The 19483-nt window shown below is 38.0% G+C and overlaps 1 protein-coding gene across 19 annotated transcripts in view; it reads right to left on the reverse strand.

Annotated features, from left to right (window-relative positions):
- Positions 1 to 16294: 16294 nt before the first annotated feature.
- Mcf2 (MCF.2 cell line derived transforming sequence) overlaps positions 16295 to 19483 on the reverse strand; it is a 100730-nt gene continuing 97541 nt past the window's right edge. For all 19 annotated transcript variants that reach the window (XM_075957420.1, XM_075957421.1, XM_075957438.1 and 16 more), the window contains one exon: positions 16295 to 17042. In XM_075957420.1, coding sequence (XP_075813535.1) covers positions 17010 to 17042 — 33 coding nt within the window. In that variant the 3' untranslated portion in view covers positions 16295 to 17009. The remainder of the gene's footprint in view (positions 17043 to 19483) is intronic.

A 19483-nucleotide genomic window follows, 5' to 3' on the forward strand; every position in this document is an offset into this window, starting at 1 on the left:
GTGGGGTTAGTGAAGATCTTTCCCATTCTGTAGGCTGCTGTTTTGTCTGGTTGACCATGTCCTTTGCTTTACAGAAGCTTTTCAGTTTCAGGAGGTACCATTTATTAATTGTTTCTCTCAGTGTCTGTGCTACTGGGGTTGTATTTAGTAAGTGGTCTCCTGTGCCAATGTCTTCAAGTATACTTCCCACTTTCTCTTCTATAAGGTTCAGGCTTTATGTTGAGGTCTTTGATCCATTTGAACTTGAATTTTGTGCATGGTGATAGATATGGATCTATTTTTATTTTTCTACATGTTGATATCCAGTTATGCCAGCACCATTTCTTAAATATGCTTCCTTTTTTATTTGGTTTTTATTTTGCTTCTTTTTCAAAAATCAGTTGTTCAAAGGTGTGTGGATTAATATCTGGGTTTCAATTCGGTTTCATTGGTCCTCCTGTTTGTTTTTATGCTGTTTTCAGTACTGTAGCTCTGTAATAAAGTTTGAAGTCAGAGATTGTGATGCCTCCTGAAGTTCTTTTATTGTTTTGGCTATCCTGGATTTTTTGCCTTTCCATATGAAGTTGAGTACTGTTCTTTCGAAGTCTGTGAAGAATTTTGCTGGGATTTTGATTCATTGCATTGAATCTGTAGATTGTTTTTGGTAAAACTGCCATTTTTACTATGTTAATTCTACCTACCCAAGAGCATGGGCGATCTTTCCACTTTCTGGTGTCTTCTTCAATTTCTTTCTTCAAAGATTAAAGTTCTTGTCATACAAGTCTGCCACTTGTTTGGTTAGAGTTACTCCAGGATATTTTATGATATTTGTGGCTATTGTGAAGGGTGATGTTTCTCTGATTTTTTTTCTCAGCCCACTCACTTATCATCTGTGTACAGGAGGGCTACTGATTTTTTTTAGTTAATCTTGTATCCTGATACATTATTGAAAGTATTTATGAATTGTAGAAGTTTCTTGGTAGAATTTTTGGGGTTGCTTATGTAAACTATCGTATCATCAGCCAATAGTGAGAGCTTGACTTCTTTTCCAATTTGTATCCCCTTGATTTTCTTTTGTTGTCTTATTGCTCTAGCTAGGAACTCAAGAACTAAATTGAATAAATATGGAGAGAGTAGACAACTTTGTCTTGTTCCTGATTTCAGTGGGATTGCTGGGAGTTTCTCTCCGTTTAGTTTGATGTTGGCTGTTGGCTTGCTGTATATTTCCTTTATTATGTTTAAGTATGTTCCTTGTATCCCTGCTCTCTCCAAGACCTTTATCATGAAGGAATGTTGTATTTTTTGGAAAGCTTTTTTGGCATCTAATGAGATAATCATGTGGTTTTTATTTTTCAGTTTGTTTATATGGTCGATTATGTTGACAGAGTATGTTGAATCATCCTTGCATCTCTGGAATGAAGCCGACTTGATCATGGTGGTTGATGTGTTCTTGGATTTGATTTGCCAGTATTTTATTTAGTATTTTTACATCAATATTCATGAGTAGGATTGGTCTGTAATTCTCTTTCTTAGTAATGTCTTTCTGTGGTTTGAGTATCAAGATGATTGTAGCCTCATAAAAAGTTTGGCAATGTTCCTTCTGTTTCTATTGTGTGGAATAATTTGAGGAGTATTGGTACTAGTTCTTCTTTGAAAGTCTCATAGAATTCTGAACTGAAACCATCTGGTCCTGGACTTTTTTTGGTTGGAAGACTTTTGATGACTGTTTCTATTTCTTTAGCAGTTATAGATCTGTTTAATTTGCTTATCTGGTCTTGATTTAATTTTGTTAGGTGATATGTATTCAGAAAGTTGTCCATTTCCTTTAAGTTTTCCAATTTTGTGGAATACAGGTTTTTGAAATATGACCTGATGATTCTCTGGATTTCCTTCGTGTCTTTTGTTATGTCCTCCTTTTCATTTCTGATTTTGTTAATTTGGATACTCTCTCTCTCTGCCTTTTGCTTAATTTGTATAAAGGTTTTTCCAATTTGTTGATTTTCTCGAAGAACCAATTCTTTGTCTCATTGATTCTTTGTATTGTTTTCTTTGTTTTTATTTTGTTGATTTCAGCTGTCAATTTGATTATTTTCTTTTATCTAGCTCTCTTGGATGAGTTTGCTTTTTTTGTTCTAAAGCTTTCAAATGTTCTGTTAATTCACTAGTGTGGAGTTTTTCCAGCTTCTTTATGTAGGCAGTTAGTGCTGTGAACTTTCCTCTTAATACTGCTTTCATTGTGTCCCATAAATTTGGGTATGTTGTATGTTCGTTTTCGTTGAATTTTAGGAAGTCTTTAATTTTTCCCTTTATTTCTTCCTTGACCCATGATGATTCAGGTGAGCATTGTTTCATGTGTTTGTGGGCTTTCTGGAACTAGTATTGCTGTTGACTTCTAGTTTTAAACCATAGTGATCTGATAAGGTACATTGGGTTATTCCAATATTTTTGTATTTGTTGAGGTTTGTTTTGTTACCGAGTATGTGGTCAATTTTTGAGAAGGTTCCATGAGGTGCTGAGAAGAAGGTATATTCTTTTCTGTTTGGGTGGAATATTCTATAGATGTCTGTTAAGTCCATTTGAGTCATAACATCTGTTAGTTCTCTTAATTCTCTGTTCATTTTTTGTCTGAGTGACCTGTCCAGTGGTGAGACTAATATAGTCTCCCACTATTAGTGTGTGGGGTTTAAGGTATGATTTAAGCTTTAGAAGTATTTCTTTTACATATGAGGGTGCCCTTGTATTTGGGGCATACATGTTCAGTATTGAGATTTCCTCTTGATGGATTTTTCCTGTGAGTAATATGAAATGTCCTTCTTTGTCTCTTTTGACTGACTTTATCTTGAAGTCTATTTTGTTAGATATTAGGATAGCTACACCAGCTTGTTTTTGTTTGTTTGTTTGGGGTTGTTTTTATTTTCGAGACAGGATTTCTCTGTAGCTTTGGAGCCTGTACTGGAACTAGCTCTTGTAGACCAGGCTGGCCTCAAACTCACAGAGATTCGCCTGCCTCTGCCTCCCGAGTGCTGGGATTAAAGGGGTGCGCCACCACTGGCCTCTGGCCACCAGCTTGTATTTTAGGTCCATTAGATTGGAATTTTTTCCCAACTCTTTATTCTGAGGTGATGTCTGTATTTGAGGTTGAGGTGTGTTTCTTGTATGCAGAAGAAGGATAGATTCTGTTTTCATATCCAATCTGTTAGCCTGTGCCTTTTTATAGGTAAATTGAGTCCATTTATATTAAGGGATTGTTATGTCCTGTTAATTTAGTTTTTGTTGTTGGTGATGTTAATTTGTGTGGTTTTCCCTTCTTTGGAATTTGCTGCTATGAGACCATCAAATGTCTGACACAGCTATTTCATTGAGTCTTTCCCAACACTTGGTATTGTTTTAAAGACTTTTAAGCTAGTAAATCTCATAGAATGCCTATTTTGTATCAGACGCTGGTATTATCTTAAAAGCACTGTAGCTTAAAATGTACAGATGTATTCGTATCTTTTCTATGTTCGGGAAGAAAATTATTTTAGCTTCTAACATTAAATTCTAAAATAGCATTAGGACTTTTCCCTTTTTTCCATTTATTATGTTTGTAAAAGCACAGCCCACTAAGTTTCTTGCCCGTTTATCATGTGATAGATCATAACTTGCCATCCGAAAAGGTGTATTTAGAGTTTCCTCAAGCTATTAGCCAAGGGACCCCACCATGTTCTTCTCATGCTCAAAATCGTTCTCTTCATTGGGATTCCACCCCACTTGGATGCTGCTGCCTGCTCTGCAGACTAACTACATTGGCTTATTGAGGCAACAATCAAATTAGTATGTTCCTCTCAAATATTTAGATAAAATTTATCAATGAAATGCTTTCAATTTTGCTTTGTTCTGGTTTTCAGGCATATTTCATTTAACTTAAGGAGCTTATCTTTACAAAATCCAACCACTGACTGTTCTTAATATGCATCCTTAGTCCTATTCAGTGGTAAATAAGCTAAAAATATCTCCTCAGAATTAAATGAGTTTATTTATACATGTGGAAAATCAAGTGCTCAAATAGCAGCAGGTAAACCCTCACAAAATACCAAGGGAACAGTAGCTTTGAGTAGTCTATGAAATTTGATAGACAAAATGAAGTTTCAATTACAAAGGAATAAATTGTTTTTATTTTCCCCTTTTGGTACTAGAGATTAAATGTAGGTTGTTGTACATGCTAACTGTATGTTGTACTACTGAGCTACATTCTGAGACCTAAAATATATTCACATTTTAAATGAAAAATAAAACATCTGATTATCTGTCTGTTCTAGCAATTTCCTTTTGAGCAATACAAATAAGTTAAGCTTTATCCTTAATACTCTTTGTTTTCTACATGTTTTATCCCATAAGACCCTTCCAAGATGACTATCCCAAAACATTGTGCAGAAGGGAGAAGTCACTGGCATATAATAAAAGTGACTTGTTTGCTGTGTGATTGCTCACTTGACTGTAGAGTCCACTGCCTGCCGAAAGGAGGTTTCTGTATTTTTGTACTTAATAGTAATAGGCACTTTCTCAGAGGTCCGTGACTGATACAAGATTGATTTCTTCCTAAACCCTGACCAAAATCACAGACCTAATTTTGCTTCAAGTGGAGTATTTCTTCTGCCTCCCCTTTTCCAAAATACACTCTTAATGTCTTTTCTTCTTAACAGAATATTATCACCCACATAAGGCCTTTTTTAACATCTATGTATTCCATACTGCAAGAACAATACATCATTTTGGAAATCTCAACAATAACATTTACTCCTCAGCCAACACAGAAATAACTTGAATACACATTTTATTTCTCAGGTAATTATCTGGATATGAATTAAATATTGATTAACTAATTCACTGATGGTAATTCCTCAAGAACTCAAAATAAACGCACAAAAAGGTACTACTTACCATGTGAAGGATGCACACTAAGTTATCCAAAACAAACTCAATGTTCCAAAAGTGGAAAATTCAATCAAGCCAATGTTATAGATTGCCAAGCCCCCCACCTTAAGATGCAAATTCTAGCTTTGACGTAGAATATAAAGAGATTGCTGGGTCTAGCACTCCCAACTAAGAGACTTTTGCAAAAGCAAGTGACAATTCAGACAAATGTACATAGCTAGGTACTTTCCAGGAGGGATTATGGAAGTGGACATTTTCCTGGCTATCTAAGGCCTGAAACTGCTTTAGTGTTAATGGTGAAGCAAAGAAACTTTTGAGCAAAGCACTACTTTACCAACATTTTCCAAAATTTGGTTCTGGTCAGACTGATCCCCATCTTGTCTGTCACACACATACAACCATGAAGCAAAACTTAAGATAAAGCTAAGTGGAGGAGGCATACACTTTTAGTCCCAGCACTCAGGAGGCAGAGGCAGGCAGATCTCTGAGTTCAAGACCAACCTGGTGAGTTCCAGAACAGTCAGGACACAGAGAAATCTTGTCTCAGAAAACAAAACAAAAAACTGAAGATAAACAAATTAAGTGAAAGTACTTACAGTACTGTCTTGGGGTTTCTACTGCTGTGATAGACCACCAAAACCAAAAACAACTTGGAGAGAAAAGAGTTTCTTGCATTTTAATACTTCCAGGTCACATTCCACCACTAAAGAAAGTCAGGGAAGGAACTCAAGGCAGGAACATGTAGGCAGGAACTGATGCAGAGGCCATGGAAGACTGCTGCTTACTGGTTTGTTCCCTTCTGGACTGCTCAGAATGCTTTCTTATAGTCCTGAGGACCACCTGTTCCCAAGTAGCAGCATCCACAATGGGCTCTGCCTCCCATATCAATCACTAATTAAGAAAATGCACCACAGACTTGCCTACAAGCCGAGCTTATGGAGGCATTGTCTCAGTTGAGAGTCCCCCTTTCCAAACAACTATAGCTTCTTCCAAGTCGACATAAAATAGACAGGACAGTTTCCCTCAGAGAGAAAAAAAAGGGGGATTTTCAACTATAAATGATATCATACTAACCTGAAAAAATTCACTAAGGAATTAAGGCTAGATATTGTAGTGTAGAATTAATGCAACTACATTTGCATTGTAAGTACATTTACAATGTAATTAAATTTTGAAGACTTCAAGGGAAATTGCTGCTATGTTTTATAGTAACACACATTCATGGCCTAATAAAATTAATATACTGCAGTTAAGTTTACGAACAAACTCAAATACAGCATTTTTTACAGTGATTACAACATTCAAGACCATAACTACATTTGAATCTAAAGAACTTGATAGTGTCTTAAATTATTAAAATCTTGACTCTAATACCACTGTATGACATTTTGTGCATAGGGGCACATTATTTCAATATTTTGAAGACTTGGTTTTTTTATTTTATACATATGAGAGTTTTACCTAGATGTATGTATGTGCACCATATGTGTGCCTGGTGCACATGGAGAACACTAGAGAGCTTCCATCTCTTAGGACTGGAGTTGCAGAAAGTTGTGAGCTTCCTGTGGGTGCTGGGAACCAAACCTGGGGTCCAGGCAAGAACATCTGGGTCTCTCAACCACTGAGCTCTCTCTCTAGTCCCAAGTCATGGATATTTAAGTTATGACTGAAGTTGAAATTTTCCGAGGAATGAAAACTAATGAGACCTTATCACCTTATCTAAGCATGCAGCACCAGGGTAAAATAAATGCTTTGATCGTTGATGACATGTAAATCAATTATTCTATGACTCTTTCAAGAGCAATGCAAAGCCCTATGTGATGAAAAAACTCGCCATTTTTCTTGGAAAAAGAAAAAGAAAAGTAACTAGAAAACAACATTATTTCTTCCTAGAATTTTCATATGAACACACATAGTTAACTCTACATGCTTCAAAAATAGGCACAGAGTCAGAGCAATTCAAGTTGTTGTTTTACCATCTACTTGTCAAAGTGTTTTAATAAGTCCCGAGTCCACTGGGGTTACAGTAATGGAGTCATTTCCAATTAAAGCTAATCAAATATGTAATTTTATATGTCCTTCATTAGTTAGCTAAAAATTAAAGTAATTAATTTTGTCCTGAATTAAGTAAGAGGACATCTATATTTAAAATGATGGCTATAAGTTATATAAAAACTTCAATAAATCTTCTTAATGCTGAATGCAAATGTCAACAATAAATAGAAGTCAAGCAGAAAAACTTTGAGATTTTACTTCTGAGTTTTGATGGCAGGAGCATGGAAATATTGCTATTTTCTAGCAAAAACATTGCATTGCTATTTCTTGACTGCACTGGCTTTTCTAAATTGCCTCTAAAAATCTGATTTTTTTCTTACATTTTTGGAGTATTTCATTCACAAACACTGTACTTACATTTCTGAAATCTCAACTTCTTCCCCTCAACTCCTCCCATGCCCCTACACTTCCTCCCAAATTCATGACTCTTCTTAACTATGGTCTCTCTGTCTGCGTCTCTGTCTCTGTCTCTGTCTCTCTGTCTCTCTCTCTCTCTCTCTCTCTCTCTCTCTCTCTCTCTCTCTCTCTCTGATCCATAAATACAAGCCACTGAGTCCATTTAATATTGCTCATGTCTATATGTGTTTAAGGCTGAAAAACCTGATTTCTATATTTTAAAAGATGTGTTAAACAACTTTTTAAGGGACTCAATTTCTTCTCATTAACTATATAAACAAACAAAAGTAGATCACAACTTGTTAATCAAATATCTCGTTGCTTCTTTTTTTCCTCTTTTGAGACAGTGTGCCATTATGTAGCCCCGACTAGTCCCTGTCTCATTCTGACCACTAGGATTACCGCAGTGCCCTGTCATGTCTGAATTGCATTTTCAAAATAAGTCTTCAGTTAGGCTAACATGAAATCAGCTATGTTGGAGGAAAGATGATTGAATAGAACCAATTAACTTTTGATAGTGTTTAGAATAACATTGCCTTGAATTTATCCTATTGGAGTGTTTAAAATTGAAGGCTATGCAGGACCACTGACAGTGGCACCAGGATTCATACCTACTGCTTGTACTGGCTTTTTGAAACCTATTCTCTTTGGACGATACCTTGCTCAGCCTATATATAGTAGGAAGGGCCTTGGACCTTTCCCAAAGCATTGTGCCTTACCCTCTCTGAGGAGTGGATGAGGGTGGGGTGGGAAAAAGGTGGAGGGAGTGGGAGGAGAGGAGGGAGTGGGACCTGGGATTGGTATGCATAATGAAAAAAGATAGTTTTTCTTTTTAAAAATATAAAAGAAATTTAAAAACAATTGAAGTCTATTCTATAGTACTCAGTTTTACATGTGTAATATGTTGTCTGATATGTTTTCATGGTACTTCTTACCTTATATACAAAATTATTAAATACATAATGCCAAGAACACAGTGCCCTGTGTTTGCTTTTAAGAAGCTTCAGAATTCTGGCTTTTATGTTTAGATCTATGGTTCAATTCCAATTAAACCTGTATGAAATTAGGTAAAAGACGGAGGCTCATTTTTTTCCATGTAAATACATAGTTGCTCAAAGCCATTCGTCAAAACAAGCTCCCTTTCACCAATCCATTAACATAACACCATGACTAAAAAAATTTTTTTGCAGATTCCACGTATGAGTGATATAATATGGCACGTGTTTCTGTATTAAGCACCAATATCAGGAGCACTTTAGATTGAGATGATGTTGGAATAAGTTCAAGAGGCTACTGGACCACATGGGAACTATTTTTAATAGAAACTGAGTGTATTCAGTAAAATGTTGAGAAAGTATATGTTAGTGCCTTCCAGACACAACAGGAGTGATATATACACACTATGGCAGTATGCACAGGACCTGCACAGGTTCAAGACAGATAGGACCCTAATGCTGAAAGTGGGAAGTTGACACAAGCCACTATACCTAACCAAGAAGCTATCTCCAGTTGACAACTGCTTGCAAAGGAGTCTCACTGCAAAAACAAACTATCTTAATTGTAGGTTTGACAGTAGATGGCCAACAGAAAATGAACTCAATGCTGGTTTGGGAGTTTTTTTGGTTTTGTTTGTTTGTTTTGTTGTTATTGTTGTTGGTCTCATAGTGCTTTGGGCATTTCCTATCTTACAAGTCGTTTTACTTATATGCTATGGTTTCTAATTTTGTGTTCTTACGGATTCTGTGTATGTGTATGTCTGAATATGTTTCTCATGCATTTTTGGTTTTTTCTGTTTGTATCATTTTATTTTGTTTGTTTTTATTTGCCCATTAAAGAGAGAGAAAGAGGAAATGAAGTTGAGTGGATAGAGAGGTGAGAAGGATCTTAGAGATCAGAATATATTGTATGAAACAATTTTCAATAAAATTAAACTAAACACAAAAAGCAAGTGTATGCTAAATGCTCTCATCAAAAAAAAGACAATACTATGATGCTTATGCTAACTAGGTAGTCGTTCTACAAACTGCAAATTTTGTTCTATTTAATGTACTTTTATGTCCATTTAAAATTCAAATGATATGCCAGGAGGTGGTAGCGCACGCCTTTAATCCAAGCACTCGGGAGGCAGAGGCAGGCGGATTTCTGTAAGTTCGAGGCCAGCCTGGTCTACAAGAGCTAGTTCCAGGACAGGAACCAAAAAGCTACGGAGAAACCCTGTCTCAAAAAAATCCAAAAAATTAAAAATAAATAAATAAAATTATGTTTTAAATTTCTCTGTGGAGGATGTCTGAAATCTCTGTATGTGCAGAGATATAGGTACATCTCTATATTTATGCTATAGTTTGGTGACTACTGTAATTTATACCCTGTATTTGAGTCAGGTCTTCCAAATTTTGCACAATTCTTCTATTTTAAAGTTTTATCTTTTCATAGACATTTTAGAATACAATTTCTTTTTTTCTTTTTTTTAATATTCTTTTTTTTCATTTTTTTATTTATTTATTTTTTTTATTGATAAAAGAAGAATAAAGAAAAAAAAAACAAATTTCCACCTCCTCCCAGCCTCCCATTTCCCTCCCCCTCCTCCCACTCTTCTCCCCCTCCTCCCACCCCTCTCCCCTTCCCCCCACTCCTTTCCCCCTCCCTCTCCAGTCCAAAGAGCAGTCAGGGTTCCCTGCCCTGTGGTAAGTCCTAGGTCCTCCCCACTCCATCCATATCTAGGAAGGTGAACATCCAAACTGGCTAGGCTCCCACCAAGCCAGCAGATTGCATAGGATCAAAACTGCGTGCCATTGTCCTTGGCGTCTCATCAGCCCTCATTGTTCGTCATGATCAGAGAGTTCAGTTTTATCCCATGCTTTTTTTGGTAATAGTCCAGCTGGCCTTGGTGAGCTCCACTGTCTCAGTGGGTGGGTGCACCCCTCGTGGTCCCGACTTCTTTGCTCATGTTCTCCCTCCTTCTGCTCCTCATTGGGACCTTGGGAGCTCAGTCCATTGCTCCAGTGTGGGCCAGATGAAAGTTCTAGGATGATATGCAAGATATTCGTCAGTATTGCGCTAGGATAGGGTCATTTCAGGTTCCCTATCCTCAGCTGCCCAAGGAACTAACTGGGGACCTCAGCTTGGGCACCTGGGAGCCCCTCTAGGGTCAATTCTCCTGCCCACCCTAAAGTGGGTCCCTTAACTAAGAATTGTGGTTCCGTGCTCCCCTATCCAACCTTCCTTTATCCCGATCCTCCTGTTTCCCCAAGTCCCCCCTCCTTCCCTTCTACCTTTTCTCTCCCCATCTCCCCTTACCCCCTTCCCACCCCACCCCCAAGATCCCACTTTTCTCCCCGGCAATTTTGTCTACTTCCCTTATCCAAGAGGATAACGATATGTTTTTCCTTGTGTTCACCTTCTTACTTAGCTTCTTTAGGTTCGCCAATTGTAGACTCCGTGACCCCTATTTATGGGAATGCAATCTTGTGCAACCACTGTGGAAGTCAGTGTTTCGGTTTCTCAGGAAATTCGGGATCAACCTACCCCTGGACCCAGCAATACCACTCTTGGGAATTTACCCAAGAGATGCTCTATCACATGTCAAAAGCATTTGTTCAACTATGTTCATAGCAGTATTATTTGTAATAGCCAGAACCTGGAAACAACCTAGGTGCCCTTCAATGGAAGAATGGATGAAGAAAGTATGTAATATATACACACTAGAGTACTACGCTGCGGTAAAAAACAATGACTTCTCGAATTTTGCATGCAAATGGATGGAAATAGAAAACACTATCCTGAGTGAGGTATCCCAGACCCAAAAAGAAGAACATGGGATGTACTCACTCATAATTGGTTTCTAGCAATTTCTTTTTTTCAAAAAATGCCTAATAAGGTTTGAACCGACATGTAAATTTGTTCAGGTTCATATATAATAAGGTAAATTACAGATTTTTTTGACATTGAGAATTCCTATCTACAAACATGGTATATCACTTTTTACGCCATCTTAAATGTATGTGAGCAAAGTTGTGTGTATTTTACCAGTGTGGAAGCTTTGCACGTCTCATTATATGCTTTCCTATTTAACACTTTAGGGTCTTAGAAATATTGCTGTTTCTAATTTTAGGGTTTTTAAAAAATTCTTTGTTGCTAAAAGACAGAATTACAATTAATTTATTCTTGTACAATAATTTTGTGCACTATAGCCAGTAGTTCTAATACATGAATTCTCAGAGTTTTGTGCCCATGTATAATCCACTAATCACAATGCTGCTCCTTAATCTCTTCCTGAAGTTACAGAGCTGGCTAAGAATTCTGGTAAGATGCTTAACGGCAATTGTCAGAGGAGATATCTGTGACTTGTTTCTAGTCTTGGAGGGAAAGCGTCTAGTATTTCCCCATTATGTATGTTAGCTGGTGGCTTTTCATCAGTGAGTTTTACCAGATTGAAAAAGATTCTTTTGGGGGCCTGGAGAGATGGCTCAGCGGCTGGGAGAACTGGCTGTTCTCCAAGAGGACCCAGGTTCAATTCCCAGCACCCACATGGCAGCTCACAACTGTTTGTAACTCCAAGATCTGATACCTTCACATAGACATACATTGACACCAATGCACAGCAAATAAGACCATTTTTTTTCAATTTTTATTGCCTTATAAATAATACCATTCAACATTTCCACTTCCTCCCCTCCTCCCATTTCCCTCCCACTCCCCCACTCACCCTCCTCCCTCCCCCCTAGTCCTAAGAGAGGCCCTGTAGGAAGTCCAAGGCCCTCCCCCCTTCATCCATGCCTACGAAGGTGTGCATCCAAATAGACTAGGGTCCCAAAAAGCCAGTACATGCAGTAGAGACAAATCCCAGTGCCATTATCATTGGCTTCTCAGTCTGGCCCAATTGTCAGCCACATTCCGAGAGTATGGTTTGATCACATGTTCATTCAGTCCCAGTCCAGCTGGCCTTGGTGAGCTCCCATTAGAACAGGCACACTGACTCAGTGGGTGGGTGCACCCCTCACGGTCCTGACTTCCTTGCTCATCTTCTTCCTCCTTCTGCTCTTCAACTGAACCTTGGGAGCTCAGTCCAGTGATCCGATGTGGGTCTCTGTCTCTATCTCCATCCAACTAAATTATTTTTATAAAGAAAAGAAAAAGGTCCTTTTCTTTCCAGTGTTTTATTGCAAATGACTATAGAGTTTTTTTGTCACTAGCTTTTCTGTGTCTATTCAACTGATCACATATAATTTTCTCCTTCATTGTGTTAATATGATGAGTCACACTGATTTTAAGCACATAAGGCAAGCTCTTAAAAACTGCACATTTCCCTCCTTCGTTAGCAAATCAGTGAATTTTGGTGCTACATTTTCTTATTCATACAACTTGAAATCAACTTAATTTCTTCTGTGTTTTCATCTTGAGCCTATATGTTGTTTACATATACTGTTTAAAATTTAAATATTTGGAGATATTGGATGCTAACATAATACCTTGAAACTATATGCTGGCTAGTTTTGATATCAACTTGACACAAACTTGTATCATGTGTTATAGGGAACCTCAGTTGAGAAAATGCCCTCATCAGACTGGCCTGTAGGGCATTTTCTTAATTAGTGATTGATGTGGGAGGGCCCAGATCACTGTGGGTGGTACCTTCTTTGAGCTGGTGGTGTTGGGTACTATATGAAAGAAGGCTGAGCAAGTGAGGAGGACTACTAAGCCAGGAAACAGCATTCCTCCTGGCCTCTGCATCAGCTCCTGCCCTGACTTCCATGAATGATAGACTACAAAGTGTAAGATGAAATAAACTCTTTCCTTCCTGAGCTGTTTTGGGTCATGGTGTTTTATCGCAGCAATGGAAACCCTAAGACACACTAAATGATTCCAATATCTTTAATCAAGATTTATATCATAGCTTACCTGAGCTAATGGGAGCTCACCAACTCTGGCCTGACAGTGAGGGAACTAGCATAGAACCAATCTAGGCCCTCTGAATATGGGTGACAGTTGTGTGGCTGGGGCACAGCACTGGGGCAGTATGTGGGACCACTGGCAGTGAGACCAGGACTTATTCCTGCTGCTTGAACTGGCTTTTTGGAACCCATTTTCTTTGGAGGGATACCTTACTCAGCCTAGACATAGTGGGAAGGGCCTTGGTCCTGCCCCAAAGCCATGTGTTAGACTTTGTTGACTCCCCATGGGAAGCCTTGTCCTCTCTGAGGAGTGGATGAGAGTGGGATGGGGGAGGTGAAGGGAGCAGGAGAAGGGGAGGGAGTAGGAACTGGAATTTATCTGTAAAATGAGAAAAGATAGTTTTTTTAAAAAATTAATTAAAAAATATTTGTTTCATAAAATAGCACATGTTCTACCTAGTGAATGTTCTTTAAAGTCTTAAAAGTAATTGTGTGTGGTACAATTGTTGAGAGTAGATTTTAAATACCTAATTATCAGTTCCAACTGTTGATTTAACAAATTGTTTTGATTACTAGTCATCTAAAGAATTCAATAATGATCTAAATAATTCAACTATTAGTGCAGCAAGCCTTTCAGAGGGGCAGAGTTTGGAGAACTTTGGCTTTCCATAGGTTTCAGAATGCCCAAATTTACAGATATAATTATGATTAAACTGTCCAATATTTGAAAGCCAAAATTCCCCTATATTTGCCTAGTATTACACTGGTGTGTGAAAAATCTTTCTGCAATTAGAAATAAAGCTGCAAATAAATTATGCTTGCTAACGTTTAATGTGACCCAGTATTTCCACTGAGCACTGCCGTCGTCAGTCTTGGTTTCGCTTGATACATGAAACTTGGTACCAAGTAAATTATTCCTAGTCTGTTATGTGTGTGGAAAGAACTGTGTACCATCACATGGAATTCAATACAAGGCAAAATCCAGCATTGCATATGAATTACATGCATATCAATCTTGTTATCTGTGCCCTATGTTTTTATAGATAGGTAAATGTCACTAAGGATAAAAAATCTGTGAGAATACTGATATATAAAGAATTTTTTTCTTTCCCTTCTAAGGACAGGGTTAACAGAAACACTAAGTTACATCTCATTGCTTCATGAAGTATTCACACTGACATCTGGGTGCAGACACCAGTGTACATGAGTGTGTGTGTGTGTGTGAATATATGTATATGTGCATGGAGGGGAAGCCATCCACATAGAAATAACATGTTCCTCGAATGGAATAAAAACATACATTGGTGAAGCATTCTTGGACAGTTGGACTAACATCATAAAAGCACATCCCCAGTATTACATTTAGAAGGACTGGTTAACTAGATACCACAGTATATGAAATCTCTCCAAGCTAGCAACCTTGTAAGAAGGTTAACACGTCTAAAATTTTTGATTCGCAAACACCATTTTATTGAAGAGAACATTAAACACTAGCAAGCATAATTTATTTGCAGCTTTATTTCTAATTGCAGAAAGATTTTTTACATACCAGTGTAATACTAGGCAAATATCAGGGGATTTTGGCTTTCAAATATTGGACAGTTTAATCATAATTATATCTGTAAATTTGGGCATTCTGAAACCTATGGGTACCCAATTAAAATCTGTAAACTATCTCCTCAAATCAGACCTTCTTTTCTTCTCTTTAGATTTTTCACCACCTAAATAAACATTGGATTAGCATCAAGGGCATATGGGTTACACTGCAGCGAGTTTTCACTGCGCCCTTGCATGTGTTCAGACACTCGCATGGCATATGCTTGAGCCCTTCAAATAACCTACAGAGGACTTTGGGGACAAACAGGTTATTACTTTAAAGATTCACTATTTCTTTTAGACTTATTCATTTTATTTAATGTGCATGAGTGTTTTGTCTGCAAGTATGTAAGTGCATGTTTCACATGTGTTACTGGTGTCCAGAGAATTCCAAAGAGGGCATTGAATCCCGGAACTGGAGTTAGAGATAACTGTGAGCCACCATGTTGGTCCTAAGAGTGAACCTGGATCTTCTGCAAGAACAATAATGACTCTCACTTACTGAACCACATCTCCAGCTCCAAGCTTCACACACACGCTCACCTTCCTTCAGGGTGGCTTTTAGTTCAAGTTAGTGACATTATGAAAACACAATTGTTTCATTTAATATATTTTGGAATAAGTATGGGGGCCTAGTTCGGTCTTTCAAGCAATGTCTTCCCACTGTTTGTTGGTACTCTCCCAATTAAACAACATGTGGGAAGAACCATGGCTGCCCTTGTTGCTACATAAGGTCAAATGTATAAGAACTGGGTGATAAGCTCAAATGTCAATATTTAAACAGATAAAGAGAATTATGGTTCTCTTGTAAAATGTCAAAGCAAAGACCCTGACACTTGGTGTGCATTAGATATGTGATTAATAAATGACTTAAACAACCAAATGGAATGTGGTCTGTCACATTACGAAAGCCCAGTGACCAACTAAATCACCTAAGCCCTAAGCAAATAACACATCTGCATAGCCTCCGAGTGTCTCACAGCCTGTTCCACTCAACAACAGTTAGCCAGCTTTTCGGCAGGCTCTGTAAGCATGGCTGAAGCAATGAAGATGAGAGGCATTCCTGTGATCTCGGCTGCTGAAGACTGTAAGGAAGACACAGACGTAACAGACACGTGGACTCGCTACCCACGTGCACCAGCCTGAGGACACGGTAGCCATTGATTGCAAACACTCCTACCATTGACCCTAAGAATCCTCACGGGAATGTTTCTCCCTCAGAAGTCTTCTGAAACGCTCTGCTTTCAGTCGGCTAGGGCCTTATTTCACTCAGACTGTGAAGCTGTAAAGAAAACCCACATGTTACAAGCTTGACAACTTTCCTAACTGCCTGTTGATGGCCACGAAAAGAATTCACTCCCTGCTTCAGTGACAAATGTGACAGCTTCAGCAAGTCTTCTCTGAAAGACCAATAAAGGGGATCAATCTGTGACGGGAAAAACAAACAAATGAAAACCAAAGGATGAATTTGTGGAACCCAAAGGTTTCATTTTTATTTGGAAAAGAAAAATTACAGCATGAAATGTACAGAATAGAGCACAACTAATTTGCTACATGAATTATAAGCATAAATTGAGAAAAAGAAACAAGCATGAAAATATCACATTTTAAATGCAATTCTTTGTAAACTACTATCAGGAAAAGTTCATCTTGGCACATAGAAAAGGCAATAGCCCTGAAGAGAATTTACTAATGCCCCTCATCCGCCCCAGGACTTCTGACTCTGCATTATCTTGTGCGGTTAAAAGGAGCACTAGGTCTAAAAAGCGAATTAAATCATAAGTTGTGCTTCCCTTGGCCTTAACTACTCTACAGCCCTACATTTAACTTAATTCATAATAAGCTAAATAATCGAAGGCACGCTGATTGCATTTGGTTACAAAGTAGACAGAGAAGAAACAATTTTCAAGTCAAAAGTATTCTGAGATGACATTTTATCCAGCACAATGTTTTATCCACTGACTGCACAATTTTGAGGAATAAAGAATACTACAAGTAAAATGTTTTTAAAGTAAAAGAAAAGAAAGAAGGATATGCTGTTGCTTCTTTGCATGTTCAAACAAATAAACCTGAAAAAAAATCCCCATCATTTGGGCTGAAAGTCTTTTGGGTGGTGTTTTCCACATGGGCTGAGAAGCAGGCTGCAAGATCTACTTGCCAGTTGACATAGTAGTTTCTTTACATCAGCATAGTCACCTCCGACACGGCTCTCTGTAATAGAAGTGGAACCCATTATTTCTCAGGGTGTTTGTTTCTGTGTGTGTGTATGTGCATGTGTGTGCGTGCGTGCGTGTGTCTTTCTGAAGCAGGGTCCTACTATGTAGCTCAGGCTGGCTTGGAACTAACTATATAGCCCAGGTTAGCCTCAAGCTCCCAAACCTCTCGCTTTAGCCTTCTCAGTGCTGGGATTATGGGCACACACCAGTAAAAGGGGCTTGCATCTCGATTCCCGTGTTTGTAAAGTAAAGTCAAATGAACAGCTCCTTTCAGTTTCTGTATGTGTTCATATTGTGTGCATATCCGTGTGGGTGGATTGCAAGTGTATGGATATAGGCCAGCATGTATGTGTGTGCCCATGCATGCAGATGCTAGAGGACATCGGGTGTCATCCTTAAGAACATCATCCACCCCCTATGAGACAAAGTCTCTCATAACTTCTTTTAAACTTTAAGGTGCAGGTGTTGTGGACTGCACTGCATTGCTCTTGTGTATGGTTTCCTGGGTAGCATGACTCAGGAAGGTATTCAAAGAGGAACTCTAATAGGTTTTCCTGAATTCCCAACACCTGTGATGAAAGCATTAGTCAATTTTGCAGACTCACTTTATTTTCTGACTCCAAAACTAGATAAATAATGCTAGAAGGCTTGGTTCTGACAAGCCTTCTAGACACACACAGGCAGTGTTCAAATATCAAATGGTTTCCTCTGATTGCTCATATCTGATCAACTAATCCAATCGAATTCATCTACCAATGATATAAACTAAGGAAGTTTCACTTATTACTATAACTGATATAAACCTGTAGGTTGCAAATTACAGGAAGTAAACCATTTAGGGTTTGTTTCTGAGAGCCATTCAATAGGTCTGGAAGGTCAGGTTTACATACGGATATTACTTGCCTCTTGTACTCTCATTCTCAAATGTATGCAGGAGTTTTGTACAGTTTATCTGATCTATGATAGTAGAAAAAAATGGATTCAAAATTACATGAGAATCAGGACATCTTTTTTAGTGTTTTGTTTTGTTGACACAGGGTCTCTCTGTGTAGCCCTAGCTATCCTGGAACTCAACTTTGTAGACCAGGCAGGTTCTGAACTCAAGAGTTCTGAGATTAAAAGTATGTGCCACCAGGCCCAGCTCAGGATAACTTTAAATAAACCAGATGTTAAAGATATTTAAAAGAGTGCTTTATTTCTCACTATTTTCTAACTTAAAAAAAAATCAGCCAGCCAGGTGGTGGTGGCACACGCCTTTAATCCCAGCACTCGGGAGGCAGAGGCAGGCGGATCTCTGGGAGTTCGAGGCCAGCCTGGTCTACAAGAGCTAGTTCCGGGACAGCCACCAAAGCTACAGAGAAACCCTGTCTAGAAAAAACAAAAAAGTAGGCCAAGTGGTGGTGGTGCATGCCTTTAATCCCAGAACTCAGGGGGCAAAGGCAGGTGGATCTCTGTGAATTCCAGCTCAGTGTGGTCTACAGAATGAGTTCTAGGACAGCCATGGGGTGTCACACAGAAACCATCTCAAAAAGAAAAAAGAGAAAGTTACTTTATAATAAAAATGATATTTACTCAAAATTCTAATAGATCTCTTAATTTAAATCTTTGTTATTTCTCATTTTAATATATAATAAAATATATTTTCAACAGATAAAGCTTGCATAAGAAAATAAAAGTCCTTCTTTAAAAGATGCATGTGTATTATATATGCCTATGGCCCTTGAAAGCCAGAAGAGGGCATACAATCCTCTAGAATTGGAGTTACAGATGGTTGTGAGCTGCCACATGACTGTTGGACATCAAACCCACGTCCTCCAGAAGAGAAGCCACTGTTCTCAGCTGCTAAGCCATCTCTCCAGTCACTTAACGATTGAAGTTCTCAATCTCAATATTTTAAGAACATAAAGCATTCGATCATTCAAAATATGAGCACTGCAAATACAGACAATTATGACAAATTTCCTGCTAGCCCTTAATTTCTTCCTCTGTAAATTATAACTTAAAAAGTTTAGTCTTTCTCACACTAATACTGTTAATATTGAGAAATTATTGTGTAAAGTAATTTCTAAAGTATATTTGAAACTTCATTACATCTGTGTTTATACCTCATACTTAAGTAGAAAACACAGCTCTGAACAAAATTACACGACAATACATATACAAACATACAAAAGTACATGGAAAACTGGTGACAGCTGAGGAAAGCTAGCACGAATGTCAATTCCTAAGATTTGGTATCATCCTCTAATTATAGAAGATAACTAGGTGGAGGGAACACAGACATTTCAGTAGTATTTTTGTTAGCTTCTTCTGAATTCATAATTTCAAATATTAAGCTTAAAAGAAAATTCCATATGCACAGAAAGGTGTAATGAAATAAACACCTTACTTTTTAAAAAATCTAAAATTGAGAGGGTCATGAAATCACATACTTGA

Source organism: Microtus pennsylvanicus, chromosome X (assembly GCF_037038515.1).
Source record: "Microtus pennsylvanicus isolate mMicPen1 chromosome X, mMicPen1.hap1, whole genome shotgun sequence".
Lineage (NCBI taxonomy): Eukaryota > Metazoa > Chordata > Mammalia > Rodentia > Cricetidae > Microtus > Microtus pennsylvanicus.